This window comes from Opisthocomus hoazin, chromosome 6 (assembly GCF_030867145.1).
Source record: "Opisthocomus hoazin isolate bOpiHoa1 chromosome 6, bOpiHoa1.hap1, whole genome shotgun sequence".
In the NCBI taxonomy this organism is placed as follows: Eukaryota; Metazoa; Chordata; class Aves; order Opisthocomiformes; family Opisthocomidae; genus Opisthocomus; species Opisthocomus hoazin.
The window spans coordinates 54939482-54965445 of NC_134419.1; the positions used below are offsets into that span (position 1 = coordinate 54939482).

The following is a 25964-nucleotide window of genomic DNA, read 5'->3' on the forward strand; positions in this document are numbered from 1 at the left end:
TGCTTATGAAAAAGGATAAAACCCTTCCTGTCTACTGGAAAGGTTCATAATGGTTACGGTGCAGAAAATGGAGTTATTCATCACTCCAGGGTGACCCCCTCAACCTTTCTGAAGCAAAGTAGACAAAACTCCTCCACCACCAATTTCAAAGGTCAAGGCAATTGTCAGAAGGCTTTCTGGATTCATGAATATTCAAGCTAGAAAGTATTCTCAATATTTTGTGTGCCTGACCATAGAGTGAAAATTGCATATTCATACACATTTTCAGATTTTAATCTTCTGAATAATTTTGTCCCTCCTCAAAGTTGTGGGTATAAGCACAGTACAGTAAGTATTGCCACACTTCAGGGCAGGATTTATTTAATAATGTGTTTATTTTGCCAGAGACACATTATCTGGTCAGAGCTCGCCCCTGATCATCCATCTGGATGCTGACCACTAAGCTGAGCTTAGCTTATGTCCATGTGTCATAATAAAGTCATTTCTCAATCACACCTCCTGTTCCCATGCCAGGAAATAGTGCTGTAAGACGCATCCCTGACAGCCCAATGTTACACACGTGCTCATGGAAAGCTAAAAAAGGACACGGGTTAAAAATAGCAAGTGAAAGCATGTCCTAATGGCACACATCCCCCAACTGGACATTACTACTGAGAAAGCAAACATTTTTCAAAGGAGACCCAAAATGAATGGATGCTTGTGTAGATGAACAGCAAGAAAAGATGAACTAACAACTGTTTTCTTTTATATATATATAAAATAAATATCAACTATATGTCTAAACATATATAATATTTATATATATATAATAATATATATGCAAGTCTGTATGTACACATAGAAAAGTTATTAAAAAAAGCCAAATGACACCTAAAAAGGCAGAATACCAGTACCTATACTAAAGGAAGAGGCTAGTATTACAAGCTTTGTGCTCTCCACAGATGTAACATCAGGTGGGCAAAATGGGAGGTGATGGGGGGTATGACTGGATGCGACTAAAAAGCACCATGAGAGTTAACAGCAATAAATTACAATAATAATGAGTCAGCGAAAGAAAAACACACTGGTGAAATCAGGAGTTCTGAATACAGGGTAGTTTGCCTCCAGACTGGGGTTTGGTCCAGCCTCATTCACCTAAGCACAGAGATGTTTGTTTCCATGTGTTTCGTCAATTGCTATAGCATGTAACAAAAAGTCATGGAAAAACAAAGCATCTGGATAACCTCAGACTATTCCTGTGAGGGACAGAAAGATGGACCTTGACTTACATATGGCTTTTCTGTAACTGCATCCAAACCCTCACACCAGGCGTAGAAGCTGCCAGGTTTGCCCTCAAGCTTAAGAGCTCTGAGCATTTCATTATTTGCTGAAGAAACTGCTTACAACACCACAGCAGTTACAGAAACATAGTTATTATTACCTATACCATGTCAGCTTTCTTCAACACAATCACATCTGACAAGAAGCAAATATATAACCTTGGTTTATATATAACCTTGGTTTGTCTCAAAGATCAGGGAAGACAAATTTATATGGAAATGCAGCACAAAAATTTGTCACTTCTGCTGCTGCCTTTTTTCACATCACTGTATCAGCACACCCTGAAGACAGCATTAGCTATTGCAAGCACAAGCATATTGGTTCAATCAGTGTTTTATGCTCACCCTTTCTCCCAGCCATGCACAAGAATATCCCCTCCGCTGCACTAAGCTGCACGCTTAAGTCCCTCTATAAAATTCCCCTTACAATAGCTCCTGAGAGAATAAGGTAATTCAAAACCTGAAAAAGGGCGTTTAAATGTTGAAGGCATACAGTTTTACTCGATACATTTTCCTTTTTCCAATAGAATTTATTTTCTTTCTTATGGACTTAGCTACATGTTTTCCCACAAGTCTTTTATCTTAAAAGATGACAAAAGGAAACCAAGAAAAAAGAGGGACAGTAGCCTGATGCCTGTGGTGTTCTTTCTTTACGTTACATAAAAGACCCAAAAGACTTTTCCTCCAAGACTTTACAATATGAATTCAGCGTTTGTGTAGGCTGGAGAGGTAACAGAAACACTGCACAAATGAGGACAATACATCTGAACAAGGAAAGAATGTTAGTTATTACATCTCTGTTATTGAAAAGGCAGCGTGCTAAGTTAAAGCTACCACAGGATCGTCTCTAAGTGATACATTCATAAAACAAATATTCCCTAACCGGACTATTGCTGACGAGCTACAGGAACACAAGCTAATAGGCACGTTTAACAATAAAAAAGAGCTTTTCTGCCTTTCACTGAAAAGCAGGGGCTGAAATACCATTCTACCAGAAACAGATTAAAGGATTTCCTCCTAGAGAGACGGCAATGAAATCCAGGAATTGTTTCAGGAGGATACCTGGCTGCCTCACGAAGCCTCCCCGGGACTGAAGACAGCGTGACGTGCACCATGGCCATTCCAGATCGAATAGTGACCACATAGAACAGCTGGGCTTCGATGCTTGCTTCTGCTCGAACAAACCCAGAGCTCTGCCATGACCATGACCTACCCCAGAATATGCCTTTTATTTACACAAAACACTGTACATCTCACTTTTCACTACACATCCGGATTATCGAAGCCCCTTTTGCCCACCAGCTGCTCACCTTCAGCAGCACCAATGAGGACCTGCGATGATTTCCAAATTTGCTTGCCATAGCTAGTTTACTTTTAATCTTTAATTACCACTACGTACTACTCCTACAGATTCTGATACCACCTAAAGTACCATCGGGCAGTAAAAGAAACAGCAGCACTGTCGAGTAGGTAAGCAAGTGGCATCACTGTGTTATTTCAGATTACACTCACACCACTCACCAACACTAAAAATAAGGTCCCCACTCTTATTCACGTGATGGTACTTTCACAGCACTCAAAAAATAAAAATGTTTCAAAATAAATCAAAATGACTTACTGCATGCAACAATGGGGAAAAGAGGGTGTTCAACACGAGAACTGTAATCTCTGCTTTTAATTCTTTCTTTTTGAGCTGAGGAGGATTTTTTAATGCAGAAGGAATTATTTATGTAAAGGAAAAAAACACAGAATAACCTGCTTGTTCAGCTCTAAAAGTCAAATGCTTATTCTATTTGTATTGATTAACGAAAACATACATGCCACAGATTCAAAGTTAGTTAATTATCACACTTAAGTATCTAAACAATTACTAAGCTCTTCATGTTATCCTGCTAAAAAAAAAATCCATGGGCAGCAGATCATAGATTGCACTTTTTAAAAATATTTAACAAGCAAGCTTCCAGAAGAATGATTATATCATGCCAAGAACACAGTTGAGATCGATTAGAAACCATCATGATTTCCTCTAGGATGCCAGCAGTTTTCTACTGATGAAAAAACCTTTTCAACTCCTTCCAGTCTTTATATCCTTGTCAGATTTTTCACATTATGTGGGTAACATTTAGTCATCATCTGCTTTTCTTTTCCTGTTGCTTGACATGTAACATGGACTCTTTTTCTTTCAAGTAGAGGAGCAAAAAGGCTACTTACCAAGACTGAAGAGGCTGATAAACATGCATGCAACATGTTGTTATGAGAGGAGAAAACTTGGACCAGCTGTAACCCAGCTTCTGATTTCTGTATGAGTATCTTCTCCTAAATTTAAAATGTAATCTGCAAGCAAATAGTGAGCTGCCTGAGATATGTCAGGGGGCAACACTCTCACATTTGTGTTAAAGCCCCAAACTGTTTTGTCCAATGAACTACCTACCTGTTGGAGGAGGCAGAGATACAGGAGAGCTAAGTCAGTCTCTCCGAGATGTGCATTCATAAGACAACAGATCAGCCACACCACCCCATCATCTATACTGGAAGCCCTAATTATGTGTTTCTTCTGATGACTATCTCATAAGCATGGCCGCAAATGCACCTCTCACTTGCTCCTCCTTGGCCAGCTTCCTGAGACCTCGTATCAGGCGTAACAGGCTCAAAGATGATCCCTGCCTAGGAATTATATTTTCACAAAAAACAACACACAAAAAACAACACACAAAAAACCCTAAACCCCACACAGATCTACTCACCCTCCTGGTTCTGGAAGATAACTACCAAGTTACCTCCCCTTCTTATTTACACCCCTTCCCTGAAGGCCTCTCCAGCCAATGTACTTGGGGGAGAACAGAGAAGTAAGCATCCAAACTAGGAGGCAAGTTCAGCATCTCTAGTTTCCTTCTGGGTCTTAAATACCCTCGTTGAACACTTTGTGCAAGTTTAGGGATCTGTACAAGTCTAGTGAGTCCTCCCCTTTCCCCACCAGACCAGGTGAGCACTTGTCACAGTTCATGACTGCTGGTTCTACAGAAGATCAGATCTGTATTTTACAAGCTTAACTCAAAACAACAAATAATCACTCCAGCATTACAACAATCCAGAAGCCAGCTTGTGCCCAGCTGCTCATGAAGTCCCGACATGGAAAACCAAACCATTTCAAAACCTAGAATCAAGTTATACAGTCTGATCAAGTCACCAGACTTTGGCTCTGTCCTTCACAGCTCCTCTCCTCCAACACTGTCCTGTGCACAGAGGCTGCAGGGGCACAGCTGCTGCTTTTGGCTGAGATTCAACAGCATGTTTGTGGTTTTGTGCAGATAAAAAGAAAGAAAAATCTCCCAGGACATTTCCAAGACTTCTGATATTTGAGCTGCTGCAGAGTGTGGTGGATATTGAAAGGCGCCTTTCATGCAGCAGGAGTTTGGGTTAACCAGGGAGGTTAACACAGCAGTGGAAGAGCAGACTGGTTTGGGTATAATCTCTCTTTGTTATAGCGTACTGTGACGGTATCTGAAGTCTTTTTTCCTTCTTTTAATCCTCATTGCAAAGGCCAGAAAAACCCTGGTACTGGCTGAGTATGTCACAGCTGCCTTTTAGTCTAGGTTGCCCCAAAATACTCACTTTCACCAGGAAAACAGTCAGTGCAGAACAGACCCAGAGAAACCTGGGTAAACGGAGGGAACTCAGAGGCTAGGAAGGAGAGAAGGACTGGATAGGCCATCACCAAGCAGGTCCACGCACTTGGAAATGTTCATGCAGGCCAACAGCTACGTAAGGCTACCGAGAACACGCCTGCAGTGACCTGCAAGTACCAGGCATGGTTACGGCTCCTGTCAAGTGTCATGGCTTCATACATCTCTTTCAGCAAAAGCCCACCTGTCTTTGAAGAGCTGCAACATCTAAAATGGGGTTTTTGCAAACCCTTACCATTCCCACCAGACACCAAGAGGCAGTATTTGCAGCTGGTTTTGGGCTGGGGTACCAAGCAAGTGCCAAGCAAGGTACGAGGCAACCATCCCTGTTCATCCAGCCTTGGAGCCAAGCTACCGCTCGGATACGAGAGAAAGTGGGAGGAAAAAAAACCAGCACAGGACTGCAGGGAGCAGATATCACTGCCCACGCTCCTGTTGGCACTTGGACTTTCCAGGTAGCATATAAAGAAATTTTTTTTTAAAGTAGCTCCAAGTTTAATACCATTCTTTGGCTTATTCTGACAGACAGTTCCAAGCTCAGCAAGAGTGTGCCACACCTTAAGCACAGCTTGCCTACTGGGGAAAGCTACGGCAGAAAGTTTTACTGAACCAGAGAACGCTATCTACAGGAGCTAATGAATTGGCATTCATTTTCCCCAAGCTAGCAAAGTACAGTCTAGAATTAAGTTGACACTTTATTGACAATAAATCAAACCTTAGCCTATGCAATCCATGAAAATGAATCAGGCATGTGATACCTCGCAGTAGATTAGCAGTTTAAAAATAAATACAGCAGGGACTCAGATACTTCATTACTCCGTATCACTTACATTCCACAGCATTTTCTCTCCATAAAATAGCAGACATTAACAAGAAGTTACTCGCTGAAATTATGATCGGCAGCTTGAGCATACAGAGCATCCCCTGCTCTCCTCATGTCTCAGACTGCTTACGCAGGACCGTATTAATTCACAAGACCACAAGATGATTGCTTAGCCACACAAACCCATCAACAAATACCACTCATGGAAAACCTTGGGGTCAGTGGGACGACAGAAAGCAATCTGAATTCAGTTCAAGTATTATCCTACCTAGCTAGTATGATTACAGCAGGATATGTCACTACCTGAAGGAGATTTCCAAAGAGCACTCCAGGCTACATCACTACCTAGAGGAGTGCCCTGGGATGAAGGCGGGATGCTCCAGCCCCGGCGGAGGGCACACCCAAGTCATGACTAAGGCAGAAAGCAGCCCCAGCATTTCCTTATTAATCTATAACCTAGATTATCCTATGAGTCAAAAGTACTGAAGGATGTAAAGTATGGAAATAAACCAGCCAGCAGGTAGCAGTCTTTGTCCTACTGTAACTTCTGATTTTAAACTCAGACTTACCTTTTTTCTTTTTTTAACTACCAGCTTTTAAAACATTGGGGAACATGGTTATGTCTGGTTTGACTTTACTGTAGCATTAAGTGTTTTACTCTTCATTATGTATTAAAAACCCATTTACCTTGATTGTCAGGATATACAGCACTCATAAGGAACAACCATCCCCTTAGCAGCAAGTCCATGACAGTAACTGTCCTCAAGACAGATTTTCAAACTGGCAAGATATAAGATGCTGATGCTCCTGCTTTGCCTGCTGATGGGCAGCCAAAGCTCAATTTCCATGTCATTCCACTTTACAGGTGCTCTTGGAAGTATCACTAAGGCAATTTTCTTCCCTTATAGGCTCCTTTGTGTCACTGACTGGCAGTGTTTCAAGGCAGCAACAGGCTTCATGGGCCCATTTAAGCAGCTCCCCTAGCCAGGATAATAATAATTACAGCAGCAAGTTAGTGGCTAAGACTGACAAATTATTTCCCATTAGTGACCTTCACTTGTCTTCAAATTCTGAGTACTTTTCCACTCATTTTCTGTGTGCACCTTAGAATGCACCAAGCACATATCTTGCATGGAAGAAGTAAAAGAGAATCAGATGTCTTGAAATTAAACATAGGATGTTTTCTATTTTTAAGCTGGCTGACAAAAAAAAGACTTGCATTTGAAAACTTGCATTCAACCAGGTGCTACTCCTATCCAAAGTATCAATTCAAGGAGCTTTAGACAGGTAAGATAGTAACACACAATGTCAGCATCTAGGAACATTATCTTCTGTTCATTGCTCAAACTACTTCTTCACTGAAGATGAAACCATGTAATTCATATGAAAACTACAGCCATTTTCAGGACTGGATGAAAACCTAAATACCCATTCACCAACATGTTTAACGCTAATGCCGGGATTATTTTTTCTTCTCTCCTGCACACACTTCATATTGTTTTCTCAACACAAGAGTACACAGTATTTATTTAGCAGCTGTCATCAAATATATCAAAACAGTTTCAGAGTTTGTACATAAACCCCACTCTCAAAGAGTTAACATTTAGGGGCTGAGGTTCTTCATTAATGCCTGTAGAGAGAAGAGGAGTTTTAATTTGATAAAAGCCTGTTTCATTCTTTGAGACACACTGCAGGAGACCAAAGATCTTGATTTCCCACTTCTCACCCAAAACACAAATCCCCTCCAAAACAGGAGGTGGGCAAAATCCATCTGCCACCCTACAAAAACCAACCTCTCAAACACTCAGGACACAGCTTTCCAGACCAGAACAAACAGCACCTGCTCTCCCGCCTGTTGCCTGCCAAACCCCCACAGGTACCACAGCTGATGTTCTTCCCTGCAACATGCAGCGAACTTCAAGCTGACAGAGGCGAGTCCCAGCCTGGCCAGCAGAATCACAGCTCAGCTGACCACATGGGGCTGCCTGGAACCCTTTATTTATAGTGTTTACCTTGTCAAAGCAACCTCTTTCTGAAGGTTTATGAACAATTCTTAAAATGTTTCAGTTGAAGGTGATCTTTCACTAGTAAATACACAAGAAAGTAATCTGATCTGCTCTTCAACGGCTCATAACAATGAGACCTACTATGCTGCAATAGCACTTCAGGCAATATGGAAAGAATTGGGGTAATTTTGGATTCGGAGTGTGGAGAGGGCATAGCTTTGGGAGGCGTTTGCTAGCCGTACCAGTCCTGGGTTCGAAGCTCCCAAGAAGCATACCACAACCAACAGCTCTGAACCTGAGCTATCACCGTTCTTTGGCAACACTGTGCTGCTGCCAGTCAGTCGGGTTCAAGGCAGCACAGACACGCTGCAGGCTCTGCTGGAGAGACGAGCGTGGCTCCTGCACGGCTGCACTGGTAGCTTTCTGCCTTGCTCCTGCATTCATTGTTTCTCTGTTATCCTTCTGTGCATCGTCGCATTGCCATAATGCATGGGTTGAGAACTTTTTTGACTGTGGCAGCACCTGAATCTGCAACTCCCCTTTTGTGCCATACCTCTCCACATAACGACACTCAACAAGACAACTGTTTGATGGGAAATTTAAACATCAGGTAAGCAGAGACTGGAACGTTTATTCCCCTTTGTTCTATTAGTTCCTCCAATTACTACAGACACATCACTTACTTTCTGGTTGTTTTTCATTAGGTGTTATCGATCTCACAAAATCCTGCGGTGTCATAAAAACCTCTGATTCACCATGCTCGTTTATGACTTTCAAAGTAGCAAAGTATCTGAAGATTTTGTCGGGCGTGGAATAGGCTCTGATCCTGTTCTCGTATTCCATCACCTGGAAATAAAATTTAAACAGCATTAGATATGCACGGTTCCTCCCCCAACACCTACATTAGCACCTTAGTCCTCTGAAGGTTTTGCCACATGACAACAAAGTTGTCTGCAGCAACACAACACTTGAAAGAAATAATGTTGAAAGGGTCAAAATCCCTCCTACCCTCAGCCTTTCAGCTACCAGGAAAACTGGATGTATTGACTCCTAATGTCCCAGGATTAAGAACAAACACAAAAAGTCTTTACTATTGATCAATTTTGACTCTTCATGATGGCAGAAGAAAAAGAAATTAACCCCTGAAGGCGCTTTCAAACACCGACATAAAAAACCACTAGTATCACACCTGTGAATCTAAAGCAGCTCAACATTGTAACCAGTGTTGAAGGGTCTGATTTATGATTTATAAATGAAGTAAAAGTCTTGGAGAGCTGGGAGAGACCTTTACTTTCAAGCCATGTCTTGGAAAAAGCTACTCAGAGCCTCAGCTGGTTGCTCAGTCACCCAACCTCATTTTTTCCTCTCTGCTATCCCACTGGCAAAATATTCTGCAGAAACATTCTTTACTCAGTCCTCTTTCCCTACTCATCTGCCACCTGCTAATCAGTAGTGATTATTCTGTACCTAGAACAGTTTTACCCAACACACAGCTAGAATTAATCAAAGAGAACAAAAAGCTTTTATAAACAAAAATCACAACATCAGGCCACAAGGCAGGAAAAAGGCACAGAGACCTACACTTCATTATGTATTAGAGGAGAAAACTTTCCTTCTTAGATCAGCTTATCATTCCTGCTTTACACACCATGTTTTAACAGTCCACAATATACTTGAAACCTTCACTACTTCTGGCCAAGAGCCACAGGAGAAAAAGAAAAAAATAAAAAGCCCAATCAACGATCTGCTGGAAGAGAACAGACAAGATCAAGGATACTGTCAAGGCATCTGTAGATCATTTATGGCTTTGGTCCCATCTCAGCCTTGTCCTTTAACGCAAACAACTTTTCCACCCTGATGTTTATCAGAAACAAAACAGTCTCTCTAATTTTTCATATTTCTAGGATAAAAAAAGCCAAATGCTTTTAATCCCCCCATCCAGGCTTGGGTAAAGGACCTCAAGTGGCAGAACCTCTCTCCTCTACACTCGTTTAGCTCAGCTCACCGGCAAATGCGACCAGCAGACAAGCAACATGCGGCAGAAGGTCCCACTGACATGGCTTTGACATTATCTCCAGCATTCTCCCTATTCTTCTTCGCACCACCACAGCTTTTTCATAATCAAGCCCATCAGGAACACAGAAATGTCCTTGCATCAACCAATACAACCAGCTCTCTCCTTCCTGCAGCCACCTGCATAGAAGAAAATTTTTGTTCGCTACTCCCTTTTGTTACTAGCCTTTGCACCTAGAATCAACCTTCATCCCACTTTTACTGCTTCAGCCCACAAGGTTCTCTAAAGATAAGGGCATTGGACCAAAAGCAATTGTTTTATTGCAAAGTTACAAGTCACCATCTATCAGCCGAACCACAGTAAATGAAAACACGCCCTTTCCCAGCTCTCTCTTTGTCTTTTCTTAGACAAAGGCACGTGCAGCTTTGTGCCTTTGTCTACAGCTCTCACCTGGCAGGCAGTAACTTGTTATGCCAAAGTGATCTTTTGACTTATGGCTGAAGGCCCATATCTCACTCCCTCCTGTAGCAGGACCTGATCTCATTATGAGCAATAACCCCACCCAACTTGATTGGCCAAAAACCATAGTTAAGTAGGTTTATCTTCAAGCAAGACAACTAAAATCAGCTACAATGTGAAGCCCAGGACTGGAGACAAGAGCAGACACCACGGACCACAACCAACAGCTCCCTCCATCCATGACACCTTTTCAACACTGCCTGCTATCTAGCTAAAACATTTGTCTGCCTGAAACTGTACATTAGTCTCAATTTTCCAAGCCTGGAATAATTTCTTGCAAGACACTATCAAATGCCTTCCTTCAATCCAGCTAGGTAAGCTGCACCTCTTTTACTCAACAACTCCACTGCTGCACCAGATATTAGACCTGACATTTGTGCCAGTAAAACCATGTTTCATTTTACCCCATTAAACTTCACATCCTCAACAAATCTTTCCTCTCTATCTGTTTTAAGATCAAAGATGCTACTGACAGGCCTGTTGCCGTCAGGTGCTTTTCTTCTCGTTCTTGGAGTACAGACATTGCCATTGTTCCTCACCTGACATCTTCACTTGGGACGACTCCTTACCAGTCCAGCAACTTTACTGTCAATTCTCTCTTATCCCAAGCTTGAGGTGATCCTCAAGGCCCCTGTTTTATTGATGTTAAGCAGTCTATGTTTTGCTTCAACTCTGAGCATGGCAATTTTCCGACATCCTATACAGATCCACGATGCAACCTTTTAAGTCCACCACGACCACCACTTGCAACAGAAGCGAAGCATCCATTTACTACATGGCCCTTTGCTAGATCATTTGCCATCCCGTCTTCTATCCATGCCTACCGCAAAGTGAAAAGCTGCCTCAAATGACTGCCAGGCACTCACAAGGAAGCAATTTTGAATCCGTGGCCATAGAGCAGGGAGGGTCAGTCTGTTGCTCAAAAGCCATGCACGGCTCCCAAATGAACTTGGCGTGGCTCACAAAAGCCTAATAACGACACAGGCTAAAAGGAGGTCTCGTGTCTCAGCGTGCACCACAACAACCCCTCACTGATGTCCAGACCTGGAGGTTTGTCACCACACAGTCTATGGTTTCATGAGAAACATGAAAGTGGTTTGGGGCTTATCTCCTCCAACAAAAGCAGCCAAACACACTTGCAAAGATAGGACCTCAGGGTGCAGCAGGTGGACAGCTGATAGTCTCATTTTGCCTTAGGTCTCACAGCAGCATCAGACAGTATTGCAGGAAATTAACACTTTTTAATGACCATCATCTTCTGATGCAAAGTTTGCCAAATCGTCTCTGGCCGAAGAGAGCTGAGCTGACCTACCATCTCCACGAGAGCTCAAAGCAGCCCCTCTAAGCCCACTGCAGTGCAAGAACTGGGTGTTACCTGTTAAGCAATTTGAGTTTCAGATCCAGAAGGGAATATGATCACGCACAGCTACTCAAAGCTCCACAGGAAGCTACTGTTAGTTTTAATTATTTGCTTTCTTTTGAGTTCCAGCAATTAGCTGTGACATACACAAAACCACAATTTTCAGGACAAATACATTCCTGAAAAATTACAAGAACAACTGTCTTGAATAAGTCACAATCTAGACCAAAAAAGTAGAATCTAAACTGCTTGTTTAGTATCTCACAGGCTGTTTTCATCACAACCAAAATCACACTTCTTCCTGAAACTTCCTTATAAAAAGTCAGCAAACACAGCAACTCTCCTTCCCTTTTGCCCACAGCTGAACTCACAATTACCTCATTTTCGCCAACATGATCTAATCAGCTGGCAAAAAACTAACAAATATGCTACAACTCATCCTCTGACCACAAGAGTGGATTGAACATGAAGCTAGGCCAAGAAGGGAACAGCCAAGACACTGTAAACAGGAGCAACTCACTTATTGAAGACTGGGTGCTAAACACCAAGCGGTAATAATATTGGTGCCCTGATCTCGCTACGCAAATGTGGAGATCAAAGCACATGTGTACGTATTTGGGTGTACACACCACCATTTGTGAGATTTTTCTACACTACTTTGAAACAATCTGGACAAAATCATCCCAGACAAAATTCTTTCCTCCCACGACCTCTCACCTATGAAATACTCCAAAACACTTCCCTGGCAAAGCGCGCACCCAGGCAGCTGCCTTCCCGCAGTGTGCAACAGTCCTTGATACAGTGGAGACCAGCCAAAAATTCTCATCCTGCCCCTAGAATTGCAGCCTCATGTAACCAGGGGCCTCCAGAAAGATTATGTGACCAAAATGGAAAAGTCCCTTTTTGGCATTTATTAATAGAGTAGGTACCAGAGGAGAAAGATGAGCAAGTAATCCCTGTTGCTCTACAAGAGCGAAGCTGCTGTTGGGACAGTCAATGTTCATTCTAAGCCTCACATTAGAAGGAAAAAAAATAAATCCTGTGCAGACATGAAAATAAAGCTCTAAATTATCATCTCCATTCACTTCCAGAGCATCACTGGGGCCTCCCCAGCCGTGCAGCAGAATGATAACTCTGGCAATCCCGCTCTATTACACACATCTTAGAAGGGTAAATCAATTAGGATTCATTTTTGGGGGGTTTCCTACTATAATGCACACTAAAATGAAGTCTTAGCACAACTAAGAGTCCCAAGGCAGCATACCTGCATGATCCAGCAAACACTGCAATCAGATCTTGACAAGGCAGTCCTAAAGCTGCATGCAAACACTTTTAGCAAGTTACTTAACACATCAGCCCACCCACATCACTTATTACCACTCATTAGCCTTCAAATTATAGAAGCACTCAAACAGTCTTCTCCACCTTACACAGTCAGGACCTATACATTGCACAGCCTGCAAGACAACACATGCCTGGGAACCATCCACACGTGATCCCGGCACCAGCCCCAGCAGATGCCAAGTGATTTATATTTCAACTTCCTCTTCACTGAATCACTACCCAAAATAGCAATGTCAAGCCTAATTTATTATTTCACCACTAATCAGCAACTTCATTAAAAGCAACATTGGGATAACAAACAAGTGTTAAACACTTTCAATTAAGCTTAATTTTTTTCTCAAGGAAAACTCCACACTATTTTCAACTAATTATGGGAAGAGTTGCAAAGGGTTTTTACTGTGGGTGGTGGTGTGTGTTTGTTTTTAAAAAAATATAGAAGAGTCAGGAATACCCTCGCTGCTATATAACTCATTAGGGAAGCAGCACATCCTGGGAGCATCACTGATTTTGAGTCGGGAGCCAGGGCACACCCTCCTCTGCCATCTGAGCTGGAAACATTCAAACATACCTCCTGAGATGACTCACTAGGGCAACTCCTGATCAAACACCGGGCCCACAACAGAGCCACTCAAACATAAACATGGAGCCCAGCACCTGGGAGACCACTGGTTACACCCTTCATTAAATAAAGCAAAAGCAACACCAGCTTTTGGGTCAAAGAAGGTACATTTGGTCTTAAAGCTGGAGAGAAAAAGTTTACGTTGAAAAAAAAAAAAAAGATAATGACATCTGCTTTAAACTGTGCTCTCACAGCTGAAATTGCTGTTGCTGAGTCAAGCACTGTAGGAGAAAGGAAGACTGTGGAAGGAGAAGGGATTCAGGCTGCACATCATTCCCACCGGACGTCTTTGGCACTCCCCATGCCTGGCTCAAGTCTTATTTGGAAAGTGTTGCCACTTTCCTCCCTGCCTAGTATGGGAAGGAAAGAACTGGTCAACGTCAGTATGTCTCCTAACAACTGGAATAAAAGTCCTCACTTGCAAACAAACTTTCCCTAGCCAGAAGCAATCAGTCACATAAGACAAAAATCAATCATTACATTTGTTTTATCAAGAAATTTTCTTTTTTAAAAATAAGAGTGTGGATGAAGGTGGATCATTTCTTTGCTCTTTGCAACCTGCCTCCATCTGCTGACACTGGAAAAAATAACCTTCTTTTCTTGAGTGGTACTGGCAAGAGTCGAAGTTTTGCTGAGGCTGTCACAGTACCTGACACCCAGTTGCCACGAAAATTAGCAGAAGCCAAGAATTCATATTCCTGGACAAGTCTAAATATCTCTGCATTAGTATCTTACAACGTAACTTCACTGACCTACCACCAGCATGTCACAACAGGGAAAGTTTCGAGTCTCAAATACCACAAGTCACTTGAAATTTCAACTTGTGTAATCTACCCAAGAATAGAACATGATTCAGCAACTTCAAACAAAACAGCTCTTAATTTTTTATGAAAAGCTGTTAAGCCACTATATACGACCATCCACAATTTAACAGTTAATGAGATGCAGCCTCCAGGATACAGAGTTAAATATAATTATCAGAAGCAAATCATACAGAAAGTAACTGTGAAGAGCATATACCCCCGCTCTCCTCTCTGGCACTGCAAAGATATTAAATCATCAAACACAGCCCAATAAAACCGACATCCAGATAGGTTTAAAAAATAAAATACTGCTGTCTGCCAACTCTCGGTTACAGCACTCTCCATCAGACCAAATCATACATCTTGCAATAACAGTGGTTACAGATAGTACTAAACTAGTTGTCAGACAGCTCTGAGGAGCCCAAATCTCTCAGGATTGCCCAACAGTCAAGGCAGGTCACAAGCTGACAATATAGTTCATTACTCAAGCTTTCCTCCTCTTGAAAATGTGTCTGATATGAAAATCAAATAGGCATGAGCACTGAGAGACAGACAACTGAGTGTGAGTAGGGAGTGAGGCTGCATTTCAACAACTATGTTTACATGGAACAATTAAAGGAAAAATGAAAGTATGCCTTTCCTATACCTTTCCTCCACCCTCATCCTCTACCACTTCGTACATACACTATGTACGGTCACAGGCAAATGGATGGACTCAGACACACATGTGCTGGATGCCCCAGATGGTTTCAAAGTTTTTGCACCGATTCCCTACTTTGCTTGCACCATTGTAACAGCCATCAAGGCAGGAACCTTGATTTCTCAGCGAGCCACTTCTCAGACATCCAACTGGAGATGGCAAAAGAGGTGTCCATTTCAGAGGATCAGTGTACCGTGCTTTCCAGGTAAACAAGTTTCAACCTAAAGAAACTCTACGTAGCATGCCAAGAAAGCAGGTTGTCAAAACAGTAATGTCCCTCAGAAAATAAAGACAAGTACAGAGCAAAAGCCAAGACTCTATAGATGCACTGTACCACAATCTGAATAAAGTGTTCCACAAGTTTTCTCCCTTTTCCCACTGCAGTGCAACAGCTGCAGGTGTAACACACCCAAGTTTGGTACCTTACGGTCCCTGAACCCAGAACGCTTCTTCTTCTTCCCTTCTGGCTGAGCCTCCTCGTCGCCGGATGCAACAGCCTTTCCACCCTCACTGCCGCTGCTCTCCTCCTCCTCCTCGTGCTTCAACTTCTCGCTTGGCTTTGCGCTTGGGTCATGTTTTACAGAGGACGAGTCTTCTGCGTAGGCCCTGTAGAAGGGAAAAGAAAACACCAGTTTAGGAAATTGAGAGGGATGCTAAGGCTATAAACACGGCCCTGCAAAGCTCTCCCTGAATTAAACACTTCTTACAGTCCAGTGTAGAGGACTGCAAAAGCAAAGTGATCAGTCTCCTTGGAATATTGTGTGCTTTTCCCTGCTGTGATCAAACTTCCATCCCGCACCCCAAAATCCAAACAAATAATCACAGTAAGTTTTCCCAGTCCAAGAACATCAGAGAAAATCACTTCTTGAATTATTGTACCCTCTCCCCAAAACTACACATGCAAAAAAGACTGGGAAGGGCACACCATACCTCCTCTAGTGCTAAATTCCACTCCGTTCCATCAAAAAAGATTTATATAAAAGCGATAGAAACGTGTTTTACCACCAGAACTGCAGGATTCAGAAAGAATAGCCTCTTTGTTTCAGCTCAACTGATTTATTTTCTACCTCAAGCAGGTGACAGGTTGTTTTATTTCCCTCTTCTGCCAATGGCTCTTCAAAACTCCAGTGCTGCAGGATTTGTGACAACAAAAACTGGAGTTGTTTATCCTCAAGCTAGAAATATAACTCTGGCAGAGGAAAGGACCCCTGTCCCTTGCTCTTCAAATACAAAGATCTTCAGCAACTCTGTTTGTAGACCAACACTCAACACTCAAAATTGCTCAGTCTCAGCCATGAGCAACTTGCAGAATTGCAATTGGCAATAGGGTGGTTAAATAAAAAGCAGGATAAATCCATAAGCCAAACAATGCTATGGCTTTCCTATGCTTTACTTGTAAAGGGGTTTATAAGCAGACAGAGCTCAGACCACACCAATATCAGTGAAATTATAATCCCTAAGGATACATTAACATGTCACAAGCAACAAAGCCAACAGTCTGACAAAATTATTTCTCTTTCTAAAGGACCCAGACAGCTCAGGAAAACATCCTAGCCTGCTTGTAACTTAAGTGAAGCTGCCTTTACTTTGCATTCTTAGTGATTTATTTTGGACTAATCACAGGGTACGGGGCTCGTACACAGTTAGGTGCCGCTCGTTAGCCAGCAGCCTTCAGATGAAAGCTGGCACTTTGGCACTCCCTGTAACTGTGAACATGGTCATTTACAGCTGTGCGAGTTTATTCAAGAAAGGCTGCCTTGGGAGAAAAACAAAAACAAACCAAGATTTTTGAAGTCTCACAAGCTCTAAGCAAAAGGCTACGCATATTTCATCCTACCAGTTTCCTGGAAAACACAGATGTGCTAAGTAAAATTAACAGAGAGGAGTCTGTGCCTGTCTCCCCAGCCATACACAGCTTTGCAGCAATCTCACTGCTTCATCTTCCAAAGAGAAGAAATGAGAGTATGTGCTTCTTCAGTTCATTTACATGCTACCAAAATAAACGACAACTCACTCCTTACCAACCTCCAATAATTCACTAACAGTCACCATACAGGATAAACAGGAAAGGGCTAAAGAATTCAAATCCTTCCACAGTACTGATAGGAAGCAAAAAACTATTATGCTAAACTAGCACAAAGTTACCAACATTGCTTTGAAATGCAATAACCCACAGAACTATGGCTGGGTTAGAGTAGTTCAGAGGTTTCCAGTCCATGCTGGGACAGAATACAACTTCATCACAAATGTTTGATTTAATAACAAGCACAGCTGAAGAACAGCACTCAACAAGCCTTTTCACACAAAATGGAGTCTAACATACCAGCCTTTCCTTTCTGAAAAGGTTCCAAGCCTTTATCTGCCAATATATTTTCTTAAGTCTTACAGCAAACCACCATCCTTAAGACTTATGGTGAACCAAACCTTACAAGATCCAAACCTGGAGCATCTTAAGATAGGGAAATTGTTTCCCCAGAAGAGCCAGGCAGCTGATCTGCTCTCTTGGAGCATGAAGTCTACGCTGGCACCTCTCCTGAAGCCTTTCCTGAAAGTTTAATCAGCACTGGCACATCCTTGCAAAGCTGTGGTTTTGGCTGATACACAGTTTGCTAGAATAAGCTGTTGCCAGCTGAGGCTACATTAGCACTGCTGAAAGGAAAGCCCTTGTGTAGGCAGGACACCAGTCTTAAGTAGCTCCAAGAGAATCTCTAGGGAAAAAGGTCCTGGGGACAGAAAAGCAGTAGCAAATTGATTGCTTATTTACACAGCTGAGCTATTCGGTATGAAACGTGCCAGAGAATAGCTGTATCAGTGAAGATTTGCTCCTGTAATGCTTGACTGACAGCTAGCAAACCAGGGAAGTGATAGACAGAATTCAAAAATGAAACATTTTGACCAAATCCTACACATTCCTTCAATCCATCACGCTGTCAAGCCAGTTGGCTACAGCAATACAGACGTAGGCTGTTTGAATACAGTTGGCTTTCTCCCCCCCCTAGTTTATCCAGGTAATCAACTCTGCTCTGCATCATCATCCCTGATACAAGCAAAATGAGCTATGAGAATAAAAGTAGAACTTGTAGTCTACTTCTGAAGCAAGGTTTTAAACAGTACCTGCTATTCCTCACCTTCAGGCCATGGTCCAACCTACTCACTGAATTAACCATTGAGGGATCCGCTCTCTGTGTACACCTATTACTCTCTATTTCACGTCCTGCACAACCATCCTTTGTTGAAATTCTTGGCTTACAATGCCTACAACTTCCATGCTGTCTTTCAATACAGATGTCAGAGTACAGCTGGAAGAACCCCACAGCAGCAGAAATATCTGCCCATCCAGGCCCCATCAGCCAGTCAACTCTCCACCTCCTTTTTTGACGAGAATGACTCTCCAACGGCATGCCTGTTGCCACAGCTTCTGCACAAAAGAGAAATGAAAATACAAAGACTCCCTTTACTGTGTGCCAAGACTATCTGCCAGCCTCTCTCCACGGAGCATGCCTGCACCGCATCCTAGCTGCCATGCTTCAACCCTCCTGGTCTCTTCAGGTTTTTTTTCCCTCCTGTGAATTGACTTTGAGGCAAAGACCTTATTTCCACCACTTAGCAATCTCTTGTTTTAGTCCCTGTAGAAAGCCAACAATCAAGTGTAAGATTAGGTTCCTCATCCCCAAAGAAAACCACCTAGCTACCAGAGGACTACTCAAAACTAAATTCTCACTGAGCAAATCATTCTTTGAGACAGCCAAACGCATGCAGCCATAGGATATATATAACATCCACGAAGGATCACACCAGGCATTGGCATGATACTCTAGAGTTGCAGAGCTTCCAGTCAGAGAAATCAGTCCCTCACTTTGAAGTGTTTTTCTTCTTTGAGAGAGAAGCACAACAGTGTGCTAAAATAGCAAAGCTTTGCGCCAGAGATAACAGTGCTCAGTTATTCTAATCCCAAAGGCAGTAGAAAAGTACTTAGCTATCAGATGCTATTTAGTCTCAGAAGGAAATGTAGATCTAACAAGAAATTGGGCACCCAGGAGTCAAAGACCTCACCACCAAAGAAGAAGCAGGAGAGATGAATCCTGCCTGACAGATGTGTTCTTCAGTTGAACAGAGTTGCTACTCTCCCTGTAAGTAAACATCTGGAGACATCCAATTGAGGTTTAAAAGCCACATACAACTTCAGGCTTTCATATTGAAGTGCAAAAGCAAGCTTGGACACAACATCCATAAAAACAGGCAACCTCCAGGAATGGGGAGTACTTTAAGTGAGGAGATCTGTCTCACCCTCAGCTCAACCATATTCAGTGACTAATTTAGTTAGTTCAAATTTTAATAAGAAATTAGCCAGAAACGATGAAGATCCACAGCCCAATTTTTCAGGATGTCACCCCTTTCACAGGACTTTTTACTACTTTGCTTCCTTCCTCATCTTTCATGGTACTTGACACTGAAGTAAATTAGCACAATGAATTTGTGGCAAGAACTGCAACGAACACACTGAAGTTAAGACAGATTCCAGAGATGAACATGAACAATTAGATTGAGGAGGCAGCTCTGGATGCCAGCCATAGCCTAAAATAGGTCCAAGAATATAAGGAGACAGCAGCATAGTCTGGGAGATATGCATGCCCTTCCTTTCACCCCAGCCAGCAGCAGGAACATCCCTGCAGAAACCACCTTCAGCTACTGACAGTGCACTCCAAGGAAGAGCTGGACCAACCAGAGAACATCCAACAGGGAGCAGCAGAAATAGTTAACAGTCCAGAGCACACTGTGGGAAAACCTAACCTAAATAAATCAGGTTGCTATAAAAAAGACGAAAAAGAGGGAGGTGAGACAACTGTAATATAGATAAAATAGATGCTGCAGTATTGTTCTCTTGGTCCAGCAAGGACAGGACAAGACACAGGACATGCTTAAGGACATTGTAAGCGTAGAGACTTATACACTGGGGAAAGAAGCAGCCTGTGCATACATATGTATATATACACAGAAAGTGCTTCATGTTAAGGACAGGGGAACACTGGAATCAGCTGCTGGGGAGGATTTATTCCATCACTGCTCTCTCCATCACTAGCAAATTGCTAAAAATAGGTGAGACAGCTGCCTGTCAGGACTAGCTTGGAGGCACCTAGCCCTGCCTTGGCAGCAGACTAACTGATTTCTCATGCTCCCTCCCACTCTCCTCTGTTGCGGCCCAGTTTAGGCACCAGCACCAGCACGTGGGCGCAGACTGACAGGCCAGAGCGTGATAACCTCTACTTCAAGTCCCTTGAAGGCGACTACTCTGAAGAAGATGAACCTGAACAGTTTTAGATCAGTCTTACCAGCTAACTTACCAGCATGTAGCATAACATGCTGCAAATTAAGAGGTGACTCCCCAATAGCCTGCAGAGGAAAATAACTGCTTCAGGAAAGTTGTCAACCCTAATGACACACGCTGGAGGCATCCTACTGATGTTAACCTCACACTCTCGTAAACTATAAATCTGTTAATTTCTTAATCCAGGAGACACTGCTTGCATTTTGAAACAGAGCTCACCTGGAGTGGGGGTACAGGCCCGTAGCTGTTAACATCTGCCACGTACAGAGCCACAAGCCTGTGCTCCTCACCTCCCAAACATGCTGCTCCCTTGAACTGCTCTTGATCCAAACCGTACTTTGAAGGCTGACAGGCTCGATAGCTTCATTTTTACCCTGAAGAAAACGGCATTTGCTTGCAGTGACTGCAGCAACTCTCCTTTTATCTGCTCCTGTGCATGCAGACTGTACAACAAGGGAAGGTAACTGAATAAAACAGTGAGGCTGGCAGAGACAGCAAGAAGCCTGTGGTAGGATGACCACATGAACCGCATAAGATCACAGCTGGCATCCTAGTCTCTATTCCTTGTCCCCCCACCCTACAGCACGCTCATCACCACTGTCACTCACTGGCATTTGTTTTCAAGAAGAAAAAAATCTCAGGTTGGGAGGGAAAGGGAGACAAAGCAGAGTCTCTGATGCTACAAGCTTTTTAAGGCGCCCTCAGTAAAAACAGAAAGTTTTTTTCCCCTTTCTTGCTATTTTTTACAATACTTTAGGGTTTGCATGAGTCTGGCTTTATCAGTTTGAAGTTATGAGCCAGATCAATGAATACTTAGAATGACAATTCCCAACTCCCAAAACTTGTTTCACTGGGTATTCAAAACTCATACTCCCGTGTTTCCCCCCCCCGCCCCGGACTGCTTTATGATCTCAGGAATTCCCATCAAGCCTTAGCCTCTGTGCAACGAGTTTGGCAGTTAAGCATCCCTTGACCGTACCAGGAACTCTTGCATGGCTAAGGTGGGGAATAGCACAGACTGTAGCAGGAGCTCTGGTTGCCTGGCCAAGGTGGGGCACAACAGCAGTAATCATCAGTCATCCCCTGACAGCCTTGGAATGTATCCTGTGTGGATTGTAACTTGGGTAGATCGGTACCAGCATTACTGGAGTTTTGAGAATTCCAGTAATTACCAACTTGAATAGTGGCCAGTAATTGATGGCTCAATTTACTGACCAAAGTCAATCATCTTGAGATCCTACAAACAGCAGTACCAAGTGAGGCCCTTTGACCATTCCTGGACCGCAGCAGGTTGCACCCAGCATCTCCCTCTGAGTGGGATGCCTCTCAGAGAGCCTCGAACTCTGAAATTCGAGGTTACCTGGGCTGAACTACAGGGACCCCTCACCCTTGAGGCTCGACCTTCAGCCTTTGAGAAAATCATTTGAAGTGAGTATATCACTGAACTCGAGGGGAATTTTAACAGGTACCTTTATCCATGTATATTGTCTCTGTGCGTGTGTGAATCGACTCAAATCATAATATCCTATTATGATTTAATCACTCTGTAAATGCTAAGTTAACCAATTGCTGCTAAATTTCTGTGATTTTCTCTCTCTAACTGTGAGCATACCTTGAATTGCTGCTAGACATAAACTGTTGTGATCTGAGGCTAAGCCTGGATCCAGCCGCATTTAGGCTCCTCTCTGAGAAAGAGTTTAGAAAGCAAGGGGGTCCATTCTGAACCTTGTGACTCAACGGGAGGCTTTCCCTTACCCCTTACATCTTTCTTTCAATGTCTGTATAAGTCATTTTATCTCAATCTCACCTCGATTTTGTATTCCATTCATTTGATAAGTAACAGAGAAAACTTTGCCAAGAAACTTTGTAAAATCACATTTTATAAACCCTTCGTAAAATAATTTCTTACAAATACCTTTGACCGTGATTCTTTAAGTGACCTAACCACTCCTTTGTGACAATGCCATAATTGCTAAAAAATACAAGTGAAATAACTCACAACATTAGTTCAGAAGAAAGCAAGCCCTGTATAAATAAGGAAACAGAAAAAGATGGGAAGAGAAAGTTAAGTGTACTCTATATAAATTGAAAGCTAGATACCGTAGAAAATTGGTAAGGGACACAGAAGCACCCAAGGAGGAAGCAATGACCAAGAGAACATGATCTTTTATTGCCCAAGTTATCAAAAACAATAAGGAGTGTGTAATAAATTGAGATTATTGTTTACCATGTTATTGGAAGTGACAGAACTATGTATTTCCAACATTTAACTCTGTTTACAATGCTTTATATATATATCCTGATCTTCTCAAGGGAGAGCACAGTATCTCCACTTGAATGGTAGCAAAGGTCTATATGACACAGCAACACTACAGAGAAGTATTTTCTACCCAGGTCTTCATAAAGCTTTCTGCAGAAGTCTTAGATTTAGTTTTAATAAGAGTTGGCTAAGACTCTCTGCCCAACTGCTGTTGATATTCAGTAAGGCTTAACTCATTGCTATTAATGTTTAAAAACAGTAAAGCAGGGCAATAGGTGTTATCACAGACCTGTTCTTCAGACAAAAACTGACATTGGATGGAGGACACAAGATGATCTAGGCTTTCTAATTAAAGGAGGGTAAAGAAGAATTTCATGACAGTTAACAAGGGCTTATGGAAAATAAGTCTTATGTTAAATAGATGTCATTTCTTGATGAGATTACCAGTGTTGTTGATAATCGCAATAGCATTCACTTAATAAATGCAAATTCTCACACTGCATTATTCCACTTGCCACTAAATAATATCGTGACTAATAAGCCAAAGCAACATAAAAATCATCATAAAACATTCAAAGGATAAAAAAATGGTTAATAACATGCTTCAAAATATGAGCATTTGATCATCAACGAGTTGCTGAGCTTCTCCCAAGACCTGACAAATGTAAATTCCCAGCCCTGTGCCACCTCTTCTATTAAGGAGCTAGAGGATAAAGTCCCTGGGTCTCCTGCCATCTATCAGTTAAGATTCAGAGAGCCCTAGAAATTATGGTCTCACTTGCTCGGTAAGCTGAGCACAAGCAAGCACACAATACACATCAAGACAGCCAAAGAGTGAGGGGAATATCTAGGCACAATGAACACAGATGTGTTCTCATGACTAGTTTCATCTATACTAGACGTTAATGCCTGTGAAAGCCACTTCATGTTTTAGTGGATCATCCGTTGATCATAACTCCCAGTGAATCATCACAGTCTTAAGGACAAACGCAAACCTTGTACGTACAAGTACAGGAATCTCAAATCAAGTCTAAATATTAAATAATGCTCCTATTTGGCAATGATGCACCCCTCTAGGCTACTGTGCTCAGGCGCCAGCTTATTAGCATCTTTTTTTCTCTAAATCCCACCCAATCAAAAGCCACAAATTAAATATTTAGTAAGGTAAGTTATTCAGAGTCAGAGCTTACTCCTCCCACGCTTAGATACAGGAGTAAATTGATCATAGCCTGTGTTCCTGGTAGAGGAACAAGCTGGAAAGCTCTGTAACCTAATAACGACACTAAGAAATCGCTGAAAGTAGGCACTAGCATACACTGAGGCTGAGAATAACACTGAGCCTTGTTCACAGTGCAGATAATTAACAATTTCCCTGATGTACAGATCCTCTTCCCCCAATGGCTTCTCAAAAATCAAGACTGAGTGGGCTCCTCCCACTGAAGTGGAGGGAGATAAGCTCCAGCTCAAGCAGAGCTTAGCCAAGGCAAGCAGTAATTCCGGGAAGCTGTCTGTATTACATCTGCTTGCACCTTCAAAAATCAAGGAGCTCATTTGCACTGAAGCACTATTCACTTGCCAGGTGTGCTATACACATCAAGTGTGTATATGTGATGTTACACCCACCAAATATCAACTAAAGAAAAACTGATGTGAATTGTGACTTTCAATATTTATTTTCTGCAAGTTTCTTGAAAATATTTAGCTTCTCTGTAAGGACAGACAAATCAGGTCTCTTGACTAATGTAAAATGTGAACACTAGTTCATTAATCCAAACACACTATTTTCCACCTAGTTTAACTACCCTGTATCTATAACTAAGCATTATGAAGAACTTTGAGAGAGCAGCCCCAGCACCCAGTTCCCTGGCAGGGAAGGAACATGAATTCTCATCAGCATCTGTTTCCTTTCCCAGACTATCCGCAATAATGCAACAAGCCATTAAGTGAAGATGTGCTACAACATTAATCACTGCAGCATCTAGTTTTGTTGTGCAAATTACAGGCTCAGTCCTGCAAGGCAATAAGAAACGGCTGAGCCTATTCACATGCATAGAGCAAAGCAGGTGTTTCCACACCAGAGAGTTTTATAGGCTCCCAACAAGCAGCGTTTGTCTACTTGACCGTGCCACTCCATCCATCTTCATTTCCACTGGGGACACAAGAATACAAGAGAGCAAATGTAAAGCTACGATAAGTGGTGCTGCCACAGGACTAAAGTTACATAAAATCATTCTCTAGAAACAGAGAGGAACTTGATGCCGTGAAAAGCCAGAATTGAAGACTCAATAGTCGGCAGACTATTAAGCAGGTATTCTTTATTACGGCGCCGGGCACACGGGGGATCTCTCCTCCAAACATGTGCACCGAAGAGACACAGTTACTAGGTATTTATGCTATGTTAACATACATATTAATTACATTTCCAAGAAATGTTTATCATAGTAATGGCTTTTCCAAGAATTCATTAATATATGGTAATGTCCATCGCACATGTTTGTTTGGCGTCTCTCGGCGGGGGTCTTCAGATTATCCTGCAGCCTCCTTATCTCTGTAGTTTGCATACCTGTTCTCCCAAGGCCCAGGCGCCTAAAGGGATTATTCAGGAGTCCCTTGTCTTGCAACAAGTCCCAATATTCACAAAGAACCAAGACTTGTTTCTGACCACCTGAAGTGATAACATCCCCTACATGTTACATTTGTTACATTTACAGTTATCAAACTCAAGCAGGTCAGTGGGGAAGAGGAAAGGAAGAGTGCTCCAAGCATCTGACCCCTGACTCTCACAGCTGGAATGTGCAAGATGGAGTTGTTTAAATGCAGGGAATATCTTATTGCTTTGGGTACCCAACGGAGTGTGAAACCTTTAGTTGACTTCTGGGAAAAAGTATGAGCTACAAGATTCCTTGTGTGGGAAACAAGATCCCTGCAGATTTCTTCATTCCCACAAAACCTGGTCTTTCGCTAAAAGCAGACAGCAGGGAAAGATCACGGGAGGTCAGTCAGAGACAGGGCTAACACATCACAGCTTTAAGGCTACACTGCTGTTCACAGCTGGAGGATCAGAGAAGCTCATTCCTGGCACCGCTTTTTGCTCTCCAGCCTGGGATGCGTTCCCACAGCTGCATGTTTCTGAGAATTGGGACTCCTGCTCTTGGGACAAAAGTCCCAACAAATTCAGCTGCAAGTCG

The 25964-nt window shown here is 42.5% G+C and overlaps 1 protein-coding gene across 4 annotated transcripts in view; it reads right to left on the bottom strand.

Moving 5' to 3' along the window:
* The window catches only part of MICU1 (mitochondrial calcium uptake 1), a 114401-nt gene that overhangs the window by 68790 nt on the left and 19647 nt on the right, over nt 1-25964 (bottom strand). For all 4 annotated transcript variants that reach the window (XM_075423188.1, XM_075423189.1, XM_075423186.1 and 1 more), the window contains exons 4-5: nt 15613-15796; nt 8515-8677 (exon numbers count right to left, since the gene is read on the bottom strand). In XM_075423188.1, coding sequence (XP_075279303.1) covers nt 8515-8677; nt 15613-15796 — 347 coding nt within the window. The remainder of the gene's footprint in view (nt 1-8514; nt 8678-15612; nt 15797-25964) is intronic.